Source organism: Lytechinus variegatus, chromosome 2 (assembly GCF_018143015.1).
Source record: "Lytechinus variegatus isolate NC3 chromosome 2, Lvar_3.0, whole genome shotgun sequence".
NCBI lineage: Eukaryota > Metazoa > Echinodermata > Echinoidea > Temnopleuroida > Toxopneustidae > Lytechinus > Lytechinus variegatus.
This window is the reverse complement of record NC_054741.1, coordinates 75,429,092-75,453,977: the sequence shown is the minus strand read 5'-3', so window position 1 is coordinate 75,453,977 and position 24,886 is coordinate 75,429,092. Positions and strand designations below refer to the sequence as shown.

General features: G+C 34.0%; 1 protein-coding gene across 1 annotated transcript; it reads left to right on the top strand.

The window, feature by feature from the left end:
* Positions 1–2,356: 2,356 nt before the first annotated feature.
* LOC121409034 (G-protein coupled receptor moody-like) lies at positions 2,357–9,778 on the top strand. The gene is made up of 2 exons (XM_041600819.1): positions 2,357–3,192; positions 7,189–9,778. Exon 2 carries the CDS (start codon positions 7,251–7,253, stop codon positions 8,430–8,432), a length of 1,182 nt encoding a protein of 393 aa, XP_041456753.1. The 5' UTR covers positions 2,357–3,192; positions 7,189–7,250; the 3' UTR covers positions 8,433–9,778.
* Positions 9,779–24,886: the final 15,108 nt, after the last annotated feature.

The following is a 24,886-nucleotide window of genomic DNA, read 5'->3' as shown; positions in this document are numbered from 1 at the left end:
GGTCAAAGAACAAGGCACATAGGAACAAGGCAGAAACAGGGAATAGAGAATACCAGGAGAGTGGTAGTATGAATAGTGATTGGGATAATAACAGTCTGGTGGACAAATGAAGGGGGGTACTCAAGGAAGGAAAAGATAGCACTTCATATTTGATGACAATCAAATCAAAATAAATATTTTTACTGTTTCAGATCGATAACCGTCTATTTATGGTCCATTTACTTAGTAATTGAGCTGGCCTGACCTCAGACTGCCCTTATCTCTTGTAATTTCTCTGCTTTTTAATATTCACTTATACCTTTCTGCACCTAAAGGGTACAATTGTTCATTTAGAAAGGATGACCCTTGGTTTTAAAAATGGTGATGTATATGTGATTAAGAATAAAATTCAAAGAATAACATGACAACTTGAGGATTTTTCAATCAATTTGATATGTTCAGCAATATTGTCACTTGGACATGGATGCCCTTAAATCTGAGTATAACCCAGCATAAACATGAAAAATTAATAAAGGAGAAATCAATTTTTCTACAAGTGGGTAGGAATGTAGCATTTTATTATAGTTTACATATCCTCAAAAGATGGTAATATGTAATATGCAAATGAAAGAGTTGATGATGTCACACGCTTCGTGTTTTGTTTGTATTGCCTGGAATGGCTGAAATATTCAATTTTCACCCTATAATGTTACTTATTGTTTGACTGCTCTGTGAATGTGTGACAACATCCCTGATCAATGTATTATGATTCAGTCATGAACTTCTTTAATCTCTTAAACTGACAGAGAAATAATCACTAGCTTCCCCTCTTCTCACAACAATACCTACCAGGCACTCTCAAGCCTATAGCAGCTCTAACCCAGAGTATATCAACATATAACTATTTAATTAAATGCACTCTCCATCATAACAATGAACAGAAAACAAAATATGAGTAGTTTTGAGAGTCACTGGTACTTTATTACACATTAATTACATTAATTGCCAATATACATGTCACAATCACTTCCTGCTCACCATATTCTAAACCATAATTGACTCTCATGTTCAGTTTGGTTTCAACAGAAAATAACACTTTGGCAATAAGTAAAGATAGTAATTTATGATGTATATCTAAAATGCGATATAATTTTTTTTTACCACTTCCGAATTCCTGTCATTTATATACCCATTTTTAAGTGTAAACTGTGTAAAAAAATAACACAACATTTTGTGTATTAACATTTCACTCCCATTGAGAATTTACTCTAAAGATCAGATCAGATTAAAAAATAATAATTTCCATTACTTCCCCTTACAAAATAACTATCTGAAGGAGGATTATTTGATAACAAAAATAAATGGCACAAACATAACAAAATCAAAGATTTTTCACTCTCATCAATATGGTTTAAACTTGGAGATAATAAAGAAAGTATGCTTTCATAATTTGAAAATGAAAATCCATGATTTATTGTTCGAAATAGACATGAAATGAAATACTCCAAAAATCTGCTTTGCCCAATTGATCGTGGGCCCGGCAGCCACCGTGCAGCGCCAGATCGACGAGTAACTTCCTTCAAAATTTCTATTTAAGGAGCCAATCAATTAAAGAATACCAAACAAAAAATTGTAACAACATTATTTTGTGTACACATAACAGCCACTTCAACTTTGAATAACTGCCACAAACTGCCTTGCATCATGGAAGATAATCATTACCCTTCTCTATTCATGCAATACACCTGGCTACAAAGTAGACAGTCCATCTATTACAAAGCCAAATTGAGATCAGTGTTGCAGACTAAAATAAATTACAACTATACTTCTTTTGTTTCATTAAAAAAAAATGTCAGCCATAAGTCTCTCGATCGGACTAAAAACTCTGTTCATTCCAAAACAGATCTGACTTTAAAATATGTCAAAAACAGTTGGAAACGATTAGATAAAACAGTGAAATTCTTGCTGCTTGTTTTCCTTTTAAAAACTATAAACGTATCCTGATGAAATGTATGAAACCAAAATAAAAAGTAAACACTTGTTTAATTCTTTGCTTGTATAACAGTTCATTACAAGTGTTCTCTGTTTCATTTTTTGGCTCTTGAAATAGTTGGTATAGGCCTACTTGTGAATTTATTGAACCCTTAATAAGGAAGTGATCACTCTGTAAATAATGAATTTACATTAATGAGCAAAAACAATATCTTTCAAGTCCCTTCTCTTTTTTTTTGGCAGGTATACAATAGGGCAAAAGTAATGTATTCAAGGGAGAATCACAGATTAACAACCCAATTCAAAATAAAGTGTCTGCAGAAGATCATTCAACTATTCACGCAATTTATCATCAAAGTAAAGTTTTTTTTCTTATTTTAAGGCACATATAAAAACCTTAATTTTTTATGTTTGTGTTTGGAAAGATTGAAAAAAGCATAGAGCAGACTGTGTTTAAAGGAAAGCAAAATCGGGTGAGAGTAACAATTGTCACTTAAATACATAATCTGTCTATTTGTGGAGCACTATAACATCAGAATTTCTATCAAAACATCACTACTTACTTTGCACAAAACACTACCCGGGTGGTATTCCATGAAGAGGATTTTAAAGTTACGCATGACTTAATGAACAACTTTACACACGACTGGAATATAAAAGTAACATGGAGATATATCTTTAAGCATGATATTTTGATTGACTATTGAGCATTGTTACAATGGTAGTTACCACTGGATGGCAAGGTTACTATAAAAGTAAATCTTATAAAATAGGGAACTGATAACAATGAAAGGAATCAACATTCCTAAACCACAGTTGTTCCATTTGATCAAACCAAAACAGTAACACACAGCAGGGTCTGAGTGCAAGACTAGGAAAACTTTTTTTTAGTGTGGAAGAAACTGAGATCTGCAGTCCTGTCATCAACCTAGCAGCACAGCTACCGACCAAGCCAAATTGGTCGCTACATTTATAGTGCACCCTTCAAGCAGGTGACTTCCTATTGCACTTCTATATTTTGGAGGGGCTTGGGACACCGATGCTTGCTTGCAGTCCAGACGATGCTCTGCGGTGGGAGGGGTAACATGTTGAATCAAGAAACCCTCTCTTGGACATTATTCTGCTTTGTGTTTTGGAGCATTTGCCATACTTTGGAAAAGTTCTGAAGATATAATGTGTTGGATTTTTATCTGAAGAAATTGGAATCTCTTAAATTTGCAGGTTAGTAATATTCATTAAAAATAAATATATCCCATTGCATGTTATAACAAAATTTGCATATCATTCCCATTTTGAAGTGTCCTTTTTTTATTAATTAAATCAACCTTCATTAAGATTGTGATTAGTATTTTCATTCATTGTTCCATAGAGTTATTTTTCATGTTTGCTTTTGTAATTGACATCTAGTACAAAATACATTTTATGGGATATAAGTGACTTCACTTTCTATTTTGACCATTAATTCAACTAATATCACTGTTTTATCTATTCAACTATGATTATTCACATTTTACTTCATATCCCCCCCCCCCCATACAAAAATATGTGTCGGCCTATACTCTTCTAAAATCCAACTGCATAGTAAATATCTACATATTATTTTTTTAAATGGGTCACTAATATGCTTTTCACACTGCAATTCCTTAATCCCATACTATCCTTTACCCTGGACTATTCTTAGCCCCATACTATCTTTTTTGGTTTCATACTGTCTTTCTTAATATCATACTATTTGCTTAGCTGGGGTTAGCACCTAAACCCTGGACTATCGCACAGCTCATGAATATTGATGATTTTGCCACACAGATTAACGTGCAATTTTGACTTATATGATTGGCTAATGCTTAGCCCCCACTTTTCTTTAGCCTGGTTTTGTTTCACACTGCATCTCTTAGCACCACCAATAAGCCTGCTAACCCTGTTTTTTTGCAGGGCCAGATAGTACCGTACTATTTACTGTGCTAGCCCACTTTGCTAAAATATAGTGTGAGAAACCGAAGTGGGCTGAGCTTAACATGGGAAATTGGTAGGGCTAAGACCCCCCCCCCCCCCCCCCCCGCCCCATCGATTTCCCAGAGATAAGGAAAATCTGTGTAGTGTGAAAAGCATGTAACAACATTATTTAACTAACAATATATATTCTGACAGAAAAAGAGAAACTTTTCCAAAATCTCCATGAAAACATTGTAAACATGATGAAAGTCAGGAATAGTTGAATTTGTCTCCTCACCATCTAGCCAAAAAATAAAATCAGTTTAGCTCTAATGAAATTACATCCAGATATTTACAGATGTACATGACACCTTTTTCAAATTCAACTTTACTTTTTTCACAAGGTCAGATAAAACCTTTGCCCTTTTTTTCCCCACAAATTTCTGTCGAGATTCATTTTTTTCATTTCTGTTATCCACTGTTCAAAATCTGAAGACATCACCTTGTGAAGGCTCAAGTCTATTCACAGTGGAATAAAAAACATTCAATGTGCTCAGGATAAATTGAGTTGAAAGTCATATTGATTTCTATTTGTATGGTCAATCTTGTATTGTTTGAATTAACTATGATTTGTATTTCACGTCTAATGGGGCTATGGGGTCAACTTGCAATAAAAACAATTGTCTAAATATCCTTCCACTTACTGTACTAATAAACCATCCATCCCCCCCCCCCCCCCCCAAGAATTTTTTTAACAGATGATCTATCGCAATTTTACCTCAAACTTCCCATTGATATAATTAATCACTTACTAAAAACAATATATTTTAGTATTGTGACCTTGTAGTATGACATCCTCTGCCAATTGACAATGTTCTTTCTCCTTCAAGTTCCCCCAAGATCAATTAGGGGATCAACCGCACCTTCCAATGTCATCTCTTGTAAAGTTCATCCCATTCATGAATTTGTGCTATAGAAGAAACCTTTGTTGAATGATTTTTACACTACCGGAATTCTCTCATTTTTATTCAATGTTATACATTCAACTTTGTTGGGGTTTTCAATAAAAAACTTTTTTTATTACTTCAGATGCCTTTCATTACTTGGTATTTACTATTGACTGATAATTTATCAATAAAGTCACAATGAAATTCTTTGAGCATCAACTCAACATGATTTACAAAAAAACCTTATTAATAATTGTTGGTTAAAGATAAATACCAGTAGTGGTAATGATCTCGAAATGAGTTCGAACAGAATCCAATAAAATTACAATCCATGTGTTTGTATGTAAAAATAAAAATATGTGCCAAGTGGCTCTGGAAGAAAACATACATAATTGCTTCGAAATTAGCAAAAATAAGCACAGAATTTCATCGAATGTTGGTTATTTTTCAAAGCAACAATAGTACACTGTCCCACATATGCTTTTCTGTGTTAATGATAATCATAATTATCAGTTTTGAGCTAAGATTTCATGACTTTTGAAAGATTACTTAACATTAATGTACCAGATCTAAATATGGTGACAATTAATAACCTTGATTTAAAAGACTTTCTCTTGAAGTAATTGTTTGTAGCAACTACTTTCTTTTACCTTTAAATGAGTTATAATCCAGATTATGATTCCACTGGCAAACGGAATATTTCTAATATGATTTTTTTATGGAATCAACTAGAATCACAATATATGTGATAAAAAGACCCAGACATTTAGCCAGGCCTCCATTGTTCACTGATTGATGTTGATGGTATAGAAATCAGGAGGAATTGTCCATGTAATAGGGATCCATCTGTCAATAAGTAATTCTGAATTTCAATGGGAAGGGATTGGAAGGAAGGTGCTCTCATTGCCCTTTCCTCCACTGGGATATAAAGGGTACAGACAATGTCTACCTGTATCTCTTAATTCCCTTGCTTCAGATACATCCTTTATTCAATTACTCAATCACTTTAATCATGAGATGGAGGAATGAAATAGAGGGAAAGAGGGATGGGTATCAAAGAAGCAGAGGATGCTCAGAAGATGAAGGAAATAAAAGACAGGATTTGAAGAGAAAGGAGTTGAATATCAAATACATGTAAGACACTGGAAAGAAGAGGGAGGGAGTGGGGGAGAGAGAAGGATATATAGGAATGGGAAAATAGAAGAAAAATGAGAAAGGGAAAAGAGTAAGAAAAATAGAGAGACGAGGGGGGGGGGAGATGGGGGATTATAATGAAGGGAGCAATGTTTGAAGGAATGGATTATGAGGGGAAGCAAAAGAAGAAAAGAGGCAATGAATGGTAAAATGGTGAAGACAGCTATAAAGAAAAAAAATGAATACTGAAAGGGGTGGGACAAAAAGGGGAAAGAGGACAAGTGGCGGTATAATGAAGTAGATGAGACTGAGAGAGGTAAACTAAAAATACAACAATGGAAATTAAGCTTTTACAGAGAAAGGTTAAGAAAAACATTGGGGAATGTTATAGACATGGGAAAAAATTGGATAGAGGAAAACTGTAATAAAGTGAATATATAAGGGGATAAAAGTGGAAAAAAATATCTGACATTAACAACAGTTAGTACCATTCTTTGGGAATAGCCACAAACAATTTTGTCACTCACAAATAAGGATTATATTCCATTTTGTTATACATTTTAAAAAAGAAAATAGGCATGCAATATGGGGAAAGGGAGTGAAGAAATAGGGGGCTGTTGTAATTGTATACATGGAAAAGAGGGGGGAGAGTAACAACAAAATGACAGACACTGAATAATTTGAGAGACAGAGACAGAGAGAGGGAAAGAGTCAGAGGAGAAATATCAAGGCTAAAAGTAATTACTTGTAAGATAAAACTGAAGGAAGGAATGAAAATCAATTTATAAATGCTCCTCCCTACAGCATAGCAAGAGTCTGAATCTAAGCGGAAGTTTCCTCACTCCTAATGAAGTCAATTACGAATGTGTGTTTATCGCCATGCATTCTGGCAGCCAGACACACATGGCCCCTGGTTTTCAAATCTTATCTCTGATTACCTGGAGCAAAACTTGGCCTTGCCTCAGTTTTTAAAGTGTAAATGCCCATAACAGTTGTGATTTTGTTAATGAAACTTCCAGACAGAAAAACACATCTTCACAATGCAAATTATTCAAGGTCTCTGCCAATAATTAATTTTCAGTATAGGCTTTTCTCCATATTTGCATTTTTTTTCAAATTCACAATTGTATTTTATTATTTTGAAACTTATGAACTATCTATTTTATTCAGTTGGTTGAGAATAATAATTTTTTTTATTTTACAGCCCTTAAAAGATTTATCTTAATTGCCAATGGATCAGAGGGAAGGATAGCTTTGAACTGAACAATGGCCACAGATTCTTATTTGACGAACCCACCTGCCTGGGACGATGGGAGTCATATACATGGCATTAACAATTATGCAGAACGTGCTTTTTTGGCTATTCTCTACTGCATCATCGGTATGGTGGGTATCGTTGGAAATCTCTTTGTGATGGCAGCCGTTCTCTTATCCAGGAAGCTCCAGACCGCTACGAACGTCTTCATCATCAGCCTGAGTGTGACAGATTTATTGGTCTCCATTGTCCAGCCTTTCCAGGCCGTTGGGTTGCTTGGCCCGAAAGGCTGGCCACTGCATCCTGTCATCTGCGCCATCGCGGGGTCAATCGTGGTGACTGCAGTTAGCTGCAGTGTGTTGACCCTGGCCCTAATCGCAATCAACCGATACATCTTAATCACTAGATCTCGGAAGGATTACAGACGGATATACACACCATCCAAGATGGCCCTGATGGTCATTCTCTCTTGGATGTACCCTATAGTAACATTGGTCGTACCCCAAGCCGCAGGTCATGGGAAACTAGGTTTTGATATCAACTCCAGACTATGTGCATGGGACTTCATGCATCCAATAGCTTATGTTTACCAGATTCTAGCTGGTATTCTTTCAATGATGTCTTTCATGTTGATTGTCATGAGTTACACATTCATTTACAGACATGTCAGGGAGCATGTTCGGAACACCATGGCAACAGCAAGCAAAGCGAAGCTATCCCCATCAGAGCCATCACCAAACAAGTCTTCCGAAACAGAAAAGGTTCCACCTGCTAAAAAGGAACCAGGACAAAAGAAAGTGCACAAACCAACAAGACTTGACATCACAATCACAAAGAACCTATTGTATGTAATCTGCGGATTCTTCATGTGCGTCCTGCCCTACACCATCCTCCTCTTTGCAACAACTTTCGTCAAAAGTCCAGGTCTAATCTCACACGTGTCATCCTATTTGGCTCTGGTTCTCGTCTTTGATAGTTGTCTGAATCCCATCATCTACGCTTTAAAACATCCAAACTTCAAGATTGTCTTTGGATGCATGGTGCGCTGTGAGTTTTCTCGCATACCAGAACCGTCCAGATTCCTACGGAGATTCTTGAGTAGTTCTACATTAACTGATAGCGACAATGAAGCAAGATCAAGACAGTCAAATACAGAGACAAGTGTGTCCGGCATGCACACATCATCATGTTGAATGATCTTATAATCTTTTAAGAGATATTGACTTGTTTATTATTTATATCATCATAAAACCAGTTTCTGTCAAAAAAAATCATGCAAAAGTATATTATTTAAAAATTAAAGTTACGAGTAATAAGACATATCAATCTTCACGTCATGTCTCTTAATTGCTCTGACAATTTTCGCCTTAAAAATCATGAGGATCAAACATAACCATTTTTTCATACAATAATTGGACAGATTTGTGAAAATCTATCTCACACGGATAATTCAACGCACAATCTCCAGTTGATAAACAGTTGGAATTGTTAAACATTTCAAGAAAAGAAAAGTAAATTATACAGTGGAAACATCTTGCACTTCATGTAATTGTATACCAAGTAATGATTATTCAGTATTTTTACTTAATGTCAAGCAGTAAATAATGTTGCAAATAATTATCAGAAATTTTCATTTTTATCATTGGAATTCTTGATCATTTTTGAAAAACTAAATATTTATTTTGTCAAGCTTATTAACATTTCATAATCTTGCAATAAAATGCAAGTCATGAAACTGAGGTATGAATATTAATGCACCCATACATGGCAATGTTCTTCCTGTTTCATACAATGGGTCGAGAGTTCTTTGTGGTGAGAGCATTTCCCCTTCAACTTGACAGTTGCCCCCACTCCTTGAAGAATGGAATTATTAAAAAAAGAATGTGGTTTAGGACCAGAATAGAAAAAGGATGATGTCACCGTCTTGAAGCGAGACCTGCTGGAAAGGAAACCAATGAAATGATGGCTGATGATGGATGTCTCAAAGGGCTACTGAACACACTCCAAATGGGTGTGTTCATACAGAAAACTGAAAACTAAATAATGACAAATATCTTTTTCATATAATCTCTTAACCATACCTTGAGAATAAACATGCTTTTGATTTTTTTTTTCTTTAAATTTTACTGGTCAAGGTAATTCAACATAATCATCTGGGGTATAGTTTGAATCATGGGGTCAATTGCTTTTCAAGTTCAATTGTTGTGTTCAGACTTAGCTCCAGCACTAATTAAAATTGAGATGGTTGTGACCACTCACTATATGCTACAATTCAAAATAAAATAGCAGACTGGGAAAGGATTCATTCCCATGTTAGCACAAGGCTAACGCTCTAATAGACAGGTTCAAACAATATTTTGCTTATTTTTTTTTAACATTTGCTATTGTTATAATTTCTTGTCAAAGTTCTGCTCAACCTTCTCAGATGGTCTTTCAAATGTTTAGTTAATGTGCATCTTCTCATAGATTTTCAAATATTATCCTATACCCCTTTCATAAACCCAATTATGCGGCTAATAGCAGCATAATTTGGTCGTAAAATTGGAGGAGGACAAGAGTTATCCGCATTACTCTGATGCTGCTATTATCCGCATAATAGCAGCATCGGGACAAGATTTTGAGTTTATGAACGCATTTCCAAATAATGCGGATAATTGCCATGGTGCGGTCACAAGGTCACCCTTTTCCAACACAACCGCATCGGAGGGGGCGTGTCCAGTTGTCATGACGATTATCCGCCTTTTTCAGGATGGGCGCTCGTAAAAATAATGCGGCTTATTTTCGGAGTTTGTGAACGCAATTTTTATTGAATTATCCGCATTACTCTTAGGCGGCTAATTGGAGGACAGGTTTATGAAAAGGGTATCACATTATCACTATTCCTTGAGAATACCATTTTATTTTGAATTTATATTGTAATTTCTGTAAATTTCTTGATTGTTTTGTTATATTATTTGTTGATTTCATTGTTGTTTTTTTAGATTGTAGAACATCTGTCAATTCAGCTTTTAAGCTGCAATCACATATTTCTAATAAATCTTGAATCTTGAATAATATAAAATGTAAAATTTTTCTCCAAATAATTTTCATGAATGACATATATCTGAACTGATATAAATTTTGTATCATTTAAAAGAGTTATAATATTGCTAAAACTTTTGTAAACAATACTTTGTAGAAATTGCTATTGGGGACAAATAGCATTTGAGAATCAAGCAATATACATGATTTGTCATAATCTGGGAACAAGGAAAACCCTCATCCAGTCATTCCGTTCTCCTTCCCACAACAAGAAAAAAAAATCACTTAAAAACCAAACTTGCATTGGTCTTAGGCTGTGTTTATACTTCCACTTTTCAGGCCAGAATCAGCGTTTCCAAACGTGATTAGTCCAAAACACGGTTGCGTCCATGCTTACTTTCATTTAAACGCTGTTTCAAAACGCCGATCGTAAACTCACAAAAAGGTGCGTTTGTAAACGTTTGACCAGAATCAGGCTTTCTGGGGAAGTATAAACAGAACCACGATCGTAAACGTGTTTAAATGACGTCATTTGGTACATGCTTCCGGTGAGATGAAAATCCGCGGGCAAATACAGTCGTATTGCTCAATGTTATCTCTACGTAATAACAACAATCGGAAAAAAAAACTTTTGAAAAAAGGCGCGCCCAATTTGACCTTGCTTTACGATGCGTAGCCAGCTGGAGATCATAATTTGCTCTGGAAAGTTATGCATTAACAGCACTCCCAGAACCAAGTTTACAATCAGCGTTTTGAATCGACGTTTGAAATCGCTGATTCTGTCCTCGCAATGGAAGCATAAACACACCCTTAGAGTGTCTTAATCTTAATCTTAGTCTTAAAAAATGCCAAAATAAATATTTCCAAACACAGCCCTGGATAGTGTTAAATAACAAAACATACATGTTTCCTGTTATTACAGATATACTACAATTACAGATTTTTTTTAATGCATGTATCAAGATTTTTAAAATAAAAAAATCATTGTCAGAATATTGATTTAAACTAGAACTCACAATCAAACCAATGCATAGAGATTCTGCATGGAACTAAGATTTTAGAATCAATTTTCAGTCACACTTAAATCTTTGTGAACCACCCCCCCCCCCTCCACCACACCTTTACACCATATTTTGCAATAATATGAAGCTGAGATTTTCCAACAAATACAAAGGACTTTTTTCGTGAACAAAAAAACAATAATAAATATTTGATGAATTTATGTTTCTAAACTTTGGCATGTTATTTCTCCTGTCTCCAAATCAATTCCACAGAAACAGAAGATAATTGGGTTTAAATCAAAAGTTTCAACAAGCCTAGAACAGGAAACATTTGTAATCAAAGATCGGAGAGCACACTTCCTGGTAAATTTGTTCCAGGTAATCAAGAGAAACCTTTAAACTGATAAATTAGTGATTCTCAGGGAAAGTTGCTTGAAAGACAGAAAACAGATAATCAAATGTTTATACAATCACTGATGCAATATTTGATTGTAAGCCATATCATGGTGAAATGAACTGTTGAAACTAACACCAAGGGGTATTCTGTTTTCATTCATTTAAAAGGATTGGGATAAGAGATACTATTTTGTGACCAGTGACATCACTGGCATGATTCAAAATCATTAATTCTTAATTTAATTTAGGCATATTATGACTCATCAAAAGTAGAATATTTATAAACATCAGTTCAAATACAGACAGCCAGATTCAAAAGTTGGTTCTGCCACTTGTCAGTATAATCTCATTTAAAATACAATTCTAATCCTAAAGTCTAATCATAACTAGGGATAAAACGATTTACACTATATATATCAATGATTTTAAATGTATAACATCAAGCAATGAACAGTGGCCAGTTAAATATTAGATTCAGATTTAAAACCTTGTGGAATTAAAAACAAAGCTAACAAATTTAAATATGAATTTGAAATTAAAAGTAAATCCTATAAGATTTAAAATAAATCAAATATTCGGCAAGTCACTATCCATAGCCAATCTGGATTTATTTTAAATCCTTGAAATCTAGAGGTAGAATAAGTTTGATTCATGGTTTGATCTACTTAATCATGAGGAAGTCTGAACTACATAAAAACAGCTCTGACTTTTCCACAGCAAGTCAGCTCATACACTGCACAAGTAAAGTTGTTATCTTTGAAATACATGGAATTATGTTTGATATCCTCTTCTGGATTTATTCAACTTTAGAGCTTAAGAGAAACATGTTATTAGAAGTGATATATAACAGAGATTTCCTACTAAGAGACTGTTTTGTAACATTTCTTATCAATCACAACTTGCTTATTTACAGTAATACAATTCTTCTGATATATGTAACTGATAACTTTAAAATAACCACCCTGAGCAAAATTATCTTGGGGGAAAGGGTACTGGCTATACATGACCTTAATTATCATCTTCATAAGTATTCTCTATGAGCAAAATCCTTCGTTGAAATAAAGATAGTATAATTACAAGTGTTTGATGAATATATGACGTCAGTAGATCATAATTTTGATCCCTCGTCAGAATTAGCATTGATACAGTACAAGCCACTCACATAATTTCTGAAGAATGTAATAAGCTTAACACCGGAAGTATGTAACAGAGTCACATTGATCTCAATTTGAGTGTTGTGATAAAGAAAAGGGTGAAAAAAAAACCTTCACTTCCTTATTCACCTAGCTGTGATCAATGAAAGTGCATTGCCATTAGAAGACAAGACAAACCTCTTTCATTTTTAGAAGATCTATATACAGAAAGGCAATATATCTTTCCCTTTTTTTAATCTTTAAGAGATGTCATCTAATGTGAATAGTCGGAACTAGTTATATGAAGTAGTTGACTTTCACTTACTATCTCTTTCAGCTCCTATTATAGGGGTTTTCATCATTGTAAATCATAAAAATGAATCTGCTATCAAATTTTACAACTGAATGATCCATAAATCAAAAGGTATTGCTTTTCCTTATAAACATTACTTTGTTGCTATAAGGATGTTTGTTCATACATAGTCAGGGAGGGTTACGTCCTTCTGTCTCTATATAGAGTACAATGTTTGTATATCGGATGCTTTGTATGCCTTTTACTGTCATTTGTTACGAACAAGTTGAAAAGACATATTTACTTAACTTCTAAAATTTATGGATATTTTTTTCATGGAGGCCCTGTGATAGAATACTCTAATGACCCAAACAAGAGTACTATAACTGCTGAAAACATGATCTTGCTGTTGTAGCATAACATGATTCAAAATCCTAGCATGCTATTCATAACTTTAGAAATTAGAAATACAGTATGGTTTCTATAATTGCTGCAACATCATACTTCTGTATACAAATCAACTACATAAATTGAAAATAAGTCTGTATTAATTTCTTGGTGCTAGGTTTGGTCAGCCTCTGGCAGGCATGCCAAGAGCAACCTTTAGCTAAGAAGAGAAAATTTACTGTCTACATTAGAAAACTGGTCTTCTGTCACTCTTAAAAAAAGTTAACTCGTAAGAACTGAAATACAAGACTTGTAAATATGAAATATACAGAATTGTCATATTTTTGTCTAATTTTGAAGAAATGTAGATAAATCAGGGAGCTTTGTAAGAAAACAAAGGATATCACTATGTATTTGTTATCTATGGAAACCCATTTCAGACACAGTCAGTTTTCAGGTTAAGATATGAAATTAATGATCTGATGTAATAGTAACATATATTGGAGCATTCAATGATCAAAAAGAGAAATGGGGTAAAGCGTAAATTTTTCTAAATGAATAAGAGCATTAAGAAAATATATTATTGCAAAGAAAAAACCTTGTAAAATGCCTTTCTGGCGAGAACAAACTCACTTTTTTTGTTCACTAAAAATAGATTTTACAACTATTCTTTTATTGATTAAATAATTAGTATATGCATCATATTGTATTAAAATTGTGAGATTGCTGTATAAGCCATATTTTCTATGAATATGCACAATGAAATAATGATATTTGATGTACATTTTATAAAGATATTGAAATCATTAAATGTGGCAGACATATATATTATTGCACAAATCTAAAAGTTTCACTTTCTTATTTAATTTGTCTTTCGTCCTTATTATTGAAACTTTTATTAAATAATATTACTGATTTATTTGATATGTCATTGACAATGTCTCAACCATAACTCCTACCTGTGTGTGCGTGTGTCTATCTGTCTGCCTGTCGCCCTCTCTATCTTTCTCTTTTATTTTTGCTCTTTCTCTCGTAATGAGCTGTTGGTACAAATGTCAGTCCAAATGAACATAGGCCCTATCATCTGGCTCAAATCTGGACTCTCTTCAAATGATCAATTATCATCCCTATCTTTTCTATTTACAGAAATAAAAAATAAATAATCCAAATTTTCCTCTATTACCGAGTAATTTGGCATGCGATACAGTTTTGAATGTAATTTTCATTACAATCAAATCACCTTGATTTATAGACAATGCAAGCAAGCGCACCAATTTTGACATTTCTGGTCACATGTTACAGAGGCTGTTCCGATCCCCCTCCCAGAAATAAATCTCTCTTTTTGTTGCACATCATGGGCAGTTGTCTCATTGTCATGACGATGTGCCCACAAAAATAAAATATCAACCTTGGGCAGGGGTGAGTCAGGAAAACACATTTCATTTCTAGTTCATGTTATACCTGCTCCGAACCTCCCAATTTCTATTGTGTGGTATTTGATCGTACTTGGAAGTGACATTGCATGGGACTGAGGATGTCTTAATCCATAAAAGAAGCAGGTAGAAAAATCCTTAAACTGGACCCAAACAGGTGCTTTAACCTGACAAAGATGACACTATTTTTATCCTTGGTAAGACACAAAATCACTAGCAATACAAGGATTATTTCAAAATGTATGGAGAGTTAATTTCCGTTAGGGGTTGATTCCATCTTGGTAAATTCCGTTAATATGCATTAGTTTTGCCGGGTTCTATGTAGTTTCATAGAGGGAAGTTATACTGAAAATGCATTTGCTCACCGTTTTCTGAATCTATAAACTAGCACATCAATGATGTGGAGCTTATCCGGCATCTCGCAACAAAATTTAACACAATTTTAATTTCAGCCCAGTCGACACTGTAGTGAATTATATTGGTGACATAAATTGAGGATATAGAATTGGAATTGATGAAGAAATGACATAGAAGCATTTTTTGTGATCTATGAATGAATTTCATATGAATTAAATATCAATAATTATCTAGTTAAAGTTTCTTAACTCTGTGTAGAACCTTGGTGAACCTAATGTAGCTCTCAGATGGAACAAAAATAACCAAAATCAATAAACAAATAAATAAGTAATTTTTTTTAGTTTTGGAAATATATGAATAAATTAGCATATTTAATGAGTTTCAAAAGTCTATGTTGAAATTTTTTATCACCACCTCGAGCTATCATATAAAGCAAACAAAGTTGAAAATTGATCAACAAATGAAGAAGAAACATTTTTGTGATTTATGAATAAATTTTGCATAAATTAGAATTTTCCAGACGAAATTTCAAAATTTTGTGTACAAGTTTGGTGAACCTCATGCAGCTCTACCAGATGGAAGAAAAAAAATCAAAATATATGTCAACAAATAAAGAAGAAGAGGCATTTTCTGTGATTTACGAATACATTTCACATGAATTAGCATAAATAATTTTCTACTGAAAATTTCAAAATTCTGCGTAGAAGTTTGGTGGCCTCATGAAGTTCTACCAGATAAAATAAAAAATATCAAAATCTGTCAACAAATAAAGAAGAGGCATTTTCTGTGATTTCTGAATAAATTTCGCATAAATTTGCATAAGTAATTTCCTACTGAAAATTTCAAAATTCTGTGTAGAAGTTTGGTGAACCTCATAAAGTTCTACAAGATGGAAGAAGAAAAAAAGTAAAAATCGGTCAACAATAAAAGAAGAAAAAGCATTTTATGTGCATTTTAAAAAATAAGAATTAATTTTGCAAAATTTGCATAAAAATTGTTCTTGTCAAAATTTCAACATTCTGTGTAGAAGTTTGGTGAACCTCATGAAGCTCTACCAGATGGAAGCAAAAAATTCAAAATCGGTCAACAAATAAAGAAGTATTTTTTGTGAATTTTGAAAAAGGCACATAAATTAGCATATTTAATGAATTTCAAATTCTGTGTGGAAGTTTTGAATCCCCCACCTAGTGCTATCATATCAAGCAAACAGAATTGAAATCGGACTTGAAATGGCGAAGTAGTAGCATTTTGAAATTGTGGACGGACGACAGATGACGGACGCCACGCCACGGCACAAGCTCATCTGGCCCACTAAAAATGGTTTACTAAGGGTGTGTTTATGCTTCCACTGCGTAGACAGAATCAGTGTTTCCAAACGTCGTTTCAGAACGTCGACTGCAAATGTGGTTCTGGAAGTGCTGTTTAGGCTAATTTTTCAGAGGCAAAAACGCAATCTGCAGCTGGCTTCGCATCGTAATTTTCAATTCGTTCATGCTAGTGGGGCTTCTGGCTCAGTGATGTCTCCTCATTTTAATCCCTCAACATTCATTGTGATGACAAATTAGAGGAGTAGTGTAATAATTACAAATGCAAATGTACATTGGTCATTATTCTATAGAACCAGGGAGTAAAAACATAATTCCGTGGAGGTAACTCTCTGTTAGAATCATACGGCTTTATTTTACTCAAGGATTTTCATCTCAAAAGCATGAACCAAATGACGTCATTTAACACGTTTATGATCATGGTCCTGTTTATACTTCCCCAGAAATCCTAATTCTGGTCAAACAATGTTTTGAAATGTACCTTTATGTAAGTTTACAGTGTTCTGAAACATTCTTTTGAATTAAAATAAGCATGCAGATTCTGACCTGAAAAGTGGAAGCATAAACACACCCTAAAAGAATAGACCTCTTCAATATTTTGATGTAGATTCTGTCGGCAAAGAAAACTTATATAAAAATTCTAAAGATGACAAAAAGAGAAGAAAATGAAACACATTTTGGAAAGAAGAAACAAAATCTACCAATGCAAAATGATGAAACAACGATGAAATAACTTTTGAGAGATAAAACGTTAAGTGAAGTATTATACCGTGTGTCTCAAAAAAAACGTAACACTTTTGAAATGGTTGCCAAATTGAGCATATATTATTTCATGAAAAAATGTCAATATGTATGGAAAGCTTTTTTTTAGACACACAGTATTAGAAATGAAAGGGAGTATGCATGATAGTGAAAGAAAGTGAGAGAAAATAATAAAGAAAATGAGTATAGAAAAGGGAGAAAGTAATATTAGGTTAAAGAAGAATTAAGGGAAAGGGATGATGACCTAAGAGACTCACAGGAAATGTTTAAATATAAAGTAATTCTGCTGAATGGAAAAAGGGGAACAACAAGTAGGAGTTGAATTAAAAAAAGCTCCCATAAAAGTATTGAGAACCACCCCTTGAAAAAAATCATTGACAAAAACAAAAATTCAAAGTGAAACAATTACTTATAAAGGTACACTGAGAATAGTGCAGTCATGGCAATTAACCTTAAAAGGTTCACAAATCAATAACAAACAACCGCGTAGCCAGGATTTCATTTTGGAGGGGGCGGTAAGTGCACGCGAAGCGTGCCAACACTTACAGAGCGCGCAAAGTGCGCTCCCAAGGGGGTGGGTGCAGGGAGGGGGAGTTTCCTTTTAGTGTTTCATAAATTAAAATAAAAAGGAGCCGTTCCTCTTGTCTCTAGTACCTCCAATTCGGTTGACTATATTGTGATTTTGAATCTTGTTTCCAAATAGTGATTGTGAACGCACAAAAGAGGTATACAATTGAAAATTCAATGGAGGAAATTAAAATGATAATAACTCCGCGCGAAGCACGGAAGCTAAAGCTTTTTATCAATTTTTCTTGCCATAAAAAGGGTCCCGAGAAAAGAGTATTCTCAAAGATATATTGAATACTTTCTTTGGACAGATCAGATTTGATTACAAACAATTTAGCAACAGTGCATATTTTTAACTCGCAAAACAGAGGAGAAGATTGGTAGAGGAAGATATTCCTCCCCGCGCAGAGCAATGAAACTCTGAAATTTCAGAGGGCGGATGTTTCATCAAATGTAGATATCTCTAATACCCAATCGGCTCTAATTCAATTGATTTTCTAAGATTATTGAACTTCATTACAATGAAAATAGTGCGCAAAAAGTTGAAACTTCTGTGATTTATTGAAATCATCTATCTATAAAAAAAAAAGGATGCCTAATTCTTTTTACTTATCCTGAAGCGCTTCATTTTGAATATAAAGAAACTTAAGTGTCATTCAAAATTTCAAACTGAGGGCGCAAAACAGGACAGGAGATGAATGTATACAGGGAAATGACATGAAGTTTAATACAATTTGATAAAAAATATTGTACTTTTTTATTTAATACGACACGAATTTCATACCTTCCTCTTTTTAAATTAGGAACCTGTTTGCCCCAAAATTATGGTTGTTTAGTAATGAGCTGAAAAGCGGGAGAAGTTGACTTTATGGAGGTGACGGCAGAAACTGATATAAAGATTTTACCCGCTCGGAGCCGACCAGACCAGAAGTTGCGCGATCAATTGAAAAAAAGATGACTTCATAATTTACTTCGGCCTAACCTTACTCAAATTCATGCCCTAATGTATACAATGTTAACTTTAACTGGCAAGAAGCATATAGCTGAGGTGGAAAAACAGCTGGGGTTAGAGAAAAGGTGGGGAAAACAATGGAGAACTTCAATATTGTCATCAACCGCGCGCAGCGCGGAAGCAAAACTCATATATAAATTTAGAGCAAGAAGAGTGAAGGCGTTTCTCTTTTGAGAAAAAAAAAAGAATAAAAAGAAAAAAAAACACAAAGCTACCTTTTTTCCCTTTCCTCCCTTCCCTTTTCCTTTTCTCCTCTCTTTTTTCCCCTTCTTTTTTTTTCTTTTTGGGGACATTTTGGGGGGGCCGACCGCCCCCACCGCCCCCCCTGGCTACGCGCCTGATAACAAAATAAAAAGGATTTTAGGATAAAACTATGACACACTGTAATTCAAGAGATGAATCATAAAAGCACCCTTAACAGAAATCATTTTCCTCCTGTCAAATAGGATTAGATAATGAGATGAGTCCAAAAGCAGGTTGTTGGGGTAGGAAATGGGTCAAAACTATGACTTTAGTATTTATTGGATTATATTACTCAGATATATGGGAAATTGGTGAGAAAATTGACTCTGTGTTTATGAAACAAAGAAAGGCATCTTTGCACCCATTGGAGGTGTACTTCAATGTACAGAAGTCTATAGGAAAGACTTTAATTAGAAATAAATTTTCCCTGAATGACTACGCTATAATATTTAAGAAAAAGTCAATCAGGGCATCAACCACTTTCTATTGCAAAAAGAAAAAATGATGAGAAAACTGAGAAATATCTTACAAGCTCCCCGTATCGGCATAAATAATGTTCATTATTTCAATTGATCAGCGGCCAAGATCTCAAGATCAGCGGCCCACACCTCCAAGCGTGGATCTATCCAAATGAGACAACAGCTTTGAGGGACCAACTATAGTACAAAAATAATATGGCCCTGAAATATTATGTTCAACCTGACAAGATCAATCACTGCCCCCCACCCCCACCACCACAGCAAGAGAACAGCCACCAAAGCCTGGTCTGTTTAAGGTTAAGAAAAAGAAACCTGACTTTCCTCTTTTTTTTTAATTAAAGGTCACAAGAGATTTAATTGTCTTTGCCAAAAATGGCAACATTTAAATGCGTAACTTTGGTTGGAATTCCACATTACGGCAGCAAATATGTGCCTTCTACCACAATCTTACTTTTTATTTTTTTATCAAGCCTATTTACTTATTAAATCTGAATACAGGGAGGTTAAGACCATGTCAATGGGTGAGTGGCACAAGAATATATATTGATCCTTTCAGAGGATGTTTTATTCATAGTATGAGAATAATGAATCTCTAGGAGGAGGAGGAGGTGAAAACAAAACTGGGTTACCTGGGAGGGTTGCAGGAGACGCCTGATGATGAAGGTATGATAACAGAACACAATGTCACAATGACCTCACTAGCTAGTCTACCATTATATACTAAAGTCAGAGTTCTCTTCAAAGTAAACCCATAGTTTCATGTTTGAAAATCTTATTCCCATGTCTAAAACTCTTCAGAAGTATATTGGAGAAGCAAAATTTGGTCTTCAACATTGTGACATAGCCTTATTACATCTTCCATTTGATTACCTAGACGAATGAAACAGGCTCCTAACAGGAACTAAGATTCCTGGTATGGTGTGAAGTTTTATCAAATTAAACAAATCAATAACGGTATCCCACAGCCTTTGCTGCAATAATCATATGATTTTGGTATACAATAAATGTTAAAAAAAAAGATTGACCTTCGTGCAGCAAATTCAGAACAATTTAGAAGCTTTAATATTGAATTTGAAACGAGCAAAGGGCTTGGGCCACAAACTATTACACGTTCTTTCCTCGTTTGTGATAAAAATCTCTATATCATAGAGGAAAATGAAACCTGAGGGAGCCAGAATGACTGCTCAAACAGTGCATTAAAGAGTCAAAAAGAAAGGTATGTGGCTATTTTCTCTTCTATCATCCAGATCAGCAACTATACATAAGCCCTGTCATATCCTGAACTACAGAGGGCATGCTGTTCTCCTACTGGTGTTTATCACGATACACCCTTTACACTCACACTGGGAATATGATTCATTAATATAATATATTTACAGGTGGGTCCTTTAAGTATTGCTGAATTAGATTAAGCAGCAGGGTTTTCTCGAAAACAAAGGAAAGAGATCATTTCAATCAAGTTCCTACTGTCACCATGCTGAAAGTTTAATCCTGTAACTGCAGTACCCCAAGTCACAATCTGTGGTAGGAAAGGAGGCTCAGCATAAGTTATTGCTACATTTACACTAATTTTCTTTTTTGCTATTTGTTATCCATAATGAGTCTATTTCTCTAATTGATCTAGAATACTAGAAATAAAGATCTCTATGCACAGTTAGAAAAAAGACTTGTGTTATTATCTTTAAGACAATGGTTACATCAAACTATTCTGAACTAGGTGAATAATAATGTATGCATTATCAATACGCCTAGATTATTAAGATTAGGCTACATAACTAACCCCTACAACTAAAGCAAGACCTTATACATATCTTTTTTTTAGTGGGCTGATGGAACATATGGCAAGGTATGTTGACCCGTCTGAAAACATTCTCTCCATTACTCACAATTCCCTATAGGTCAATATAAACTGCATTCAGATGAAAGGGAACACATGAGTCATGGTAATGAACATGAGATGGTTTATAATATTCAACACCCCCCCCCTCCCAACTAATAATCACATCCAGAAGTCCATTTATCCTCTTACACACAGAAATGGATCTGACCTTTAGAATGCTTTCTGAAATAAAATGGAGACTTTCAATCCGTACTCAATACACTTAAGTTACACCCTGCAATACTCAAGGAATATCTACACAAAGGATAAATTATCAAACCATCCCTCATTTTTCTGCTTCAAAGAAAGACAATAATTGCCTAATACAGTAATTGCCAATGAAATACAAAACATGAGCTATCCACACGACATCACATAAAACCAGCTTGCATTAACAATGAAAAAACACACACCGCACATTCCTTCATTTTAAATGAAAAATGTAGTATTATGAAACCAAATGTACCAGTGGATTAGTCTTTGGACTTTGAAACAGAGGGTCATGTGTTCGAATCCCAGATATGGCATTCATTCCTTCAGCAATAAACTGATCCATAATGTGCTGTTCTCAACCCAGGTGAGTTAAATGGGTACCTGGCAGGAATTTATTTATTTCATTGCGGTGCATGAAACAGTAGCTCTCCTAAAGCTAAGGTAATCATGCTGCATTACTGTAGAGCACTAGGAGACTTCTGATAAAGTAATTGTTAAGGAACTTAAGCGAAAAAAATGACAAAAATAAACAAGCCATAATGATGGCAAATTATATCTCTTTGAATATGTGGTGAAATATTTCTTTCAAAAAATATTGATTAAAGCAATAGAAATAAGCCAATCATGAGCCTTTAAGTAGGTAATGTGTAACCTAGGGCAATGGATAAATCGGTACAGCAAACATAACCCCTAAAATAATTTGCTTAATCAATTTTTTTGTCAGTGGAGCCCAAATATACTGCAATTTTTTCTACAAACATTTCTATACCCTGTGTTATTTTTTTTCATGAAAGAAGTTCATTTTATTTTTATTTAATAAGGCTTTATTTCAAAGATGCAACAAAAAAGCCCCCGAAAATAAAAATAGCAGCCCTCAATGACTTCATTTCTAGCCCATAAACAATCAAGACAATTTTAATCAATTTCATTCCTACTCTGCCTCTTAGGGCAATGCTCTATAGTACCAGACATTTTCACAAACTTATTTCATAATTTTCCAAGTGATAAACAATATACTGATCATAAACCAATAAGAACATAAACAGCAGAATAGACAATTAAATATCAAAAGCTGTCCAGACTTTATTTTTCAATGCGATCTCAAAGGCAAAGCTAGTAAGAGTCCACCATGATCAATATGCTGATGTCATTCAGTACAAGGTTGCTGTTATTTTATGATTATGAAACTCACCATGATCTAAATTGCACATAATTTTGCTCATAACAGTCATCACGTATTACCATACTTTTTTTACTACAATAAAATCTGCCTATTATAAAAGAGCTTTTCAAACAAAAGAAATCATATTATTTTCATATATTTTCATTGTTTCCAGTTTAAAACTTATGCATAATCATTTCTTGCTTTTCTCTTTTCTTTGTACATCAGCAACATAGTATGTCTATAACAGGGGCAGATCCAGGTATTTGCAAGGGGGGCATTTTCCCAAGAAAAATTTGGCAAGAAAAAAAGAGGGTCCTCAAGTGTATTAACAAAATATTTACGTTATAAATATTTACTATGACTCCAAAAGGAGTTATGGGCCAGAAATGCCCCCCCCCCTCCCTCGATCTTCCACTGGTTTACAAGTTCAAGAGCTTATTTTTGTATCTTATAACATGGACCTACTATAGGTCCATGTTATAAGTAATCAAAATAGAACAATAGACAGTTTCAGCATGGAGCTATAAAACACTGTAATAGCTCCATGGTTTCAGCAAGTACACCTTTTTCAATATCTGCACATTGCTATGAAATAGATATTATGGTTGTTGTTTGATATCAAGTTTTCATTATATCGTGCGAATATTTACGCTGACAAAATTTTATCACTATAATAATTTTTCTTTATAAAGAAACTTATTCATTAGCAATACAGTTATTAATAACTTTGTGTATATCACACAGACATCCTTTTGCGAGACGGGCACTATATGATGAGCACGCTGTCTGTCCATTGTCATCGGACAAGCTAAAAAGAATAAATGAATTTTTAAAATTAAATGGCAATAACTTCAAAACTGGTGTAAAATATTGAGCACTTTGATACTTATTATTTTTCAATGATACATATATAGTGATGAAACACAGCTTTTCATCTTAGCATCATTAAAATACATGACACATCTGACATTGCTGATAACGATGATTAACCTTCATCTAAGATATGAATTCCTATTGTTGAATGTAAATATGAAAAACAATCCCTTTCCAACCAAAAAAAAGAGATAAGACATTCAGAAAACACACAAATAAAATAGATTGCCAGTAATAAAGGACAGTTTGGATTAGTGATTTAAAAATGAAAAAGTTTGTTTGAAATGACTGGTATGGACAATAAAAAAAGATCTTCTTCAAACAAATTAATTTATTTCACTCCAGCACACATTTTTCAATGGTTTCCTGAATTATAACATTTGACTTCTAAGAATAATACATTTCATACTGAAGGATACATCAATATTTTCATTTATTTAACTTGTTTTTCATTAGACAGATAGCCTATCATAACCCTTGAAGGATCCCTGTTTAACTATAGATTAAGGTACTGTGATCGTTGAGTCATCTGTCATCTTACAATGACGAGCATGGTGTCAAGTAGTCAACATCAATAAACTTGTATTATTCACTAGGGTGATGCATGCAAAATCCACTAACAGTAAACAAACAAAAATGTGTACTGATATTCTTTAATATTTTCTAAGTGTTCAAATTTTCTCAAGTTTGACTCTGGATGATGTGACTTTTTTTATTGTCAATCATGATGTATATAAGAGGTATTCACTCAGTTTCAGCCTGATATGGGAATGGGTTGTATTGTAAATGTAAGTGAAAATGTGGGGAGGGGGTCCTAAATTCACTTAAAACAAAATGGACTATGCCTTTGTGCAGGTAGCCATACATTAATCAATTAAAAAATAAATGAGTTAAAAGTTCTTTGTTCATTATCCCCCAAAATGTCATGAATGCATACATGATAATTTTGGAATATCAAATACATATATATGTATGAATTCATTTTGTATGAACATGAGTAGGCTTTTACCTTTCCAAGTTTTGGCATTAACAGTATCATATAAAGTAATATCACTTGGAACATTATTTAATTCGCCTAATAAAGGTCATTTTATGAAGTGATTACCTTT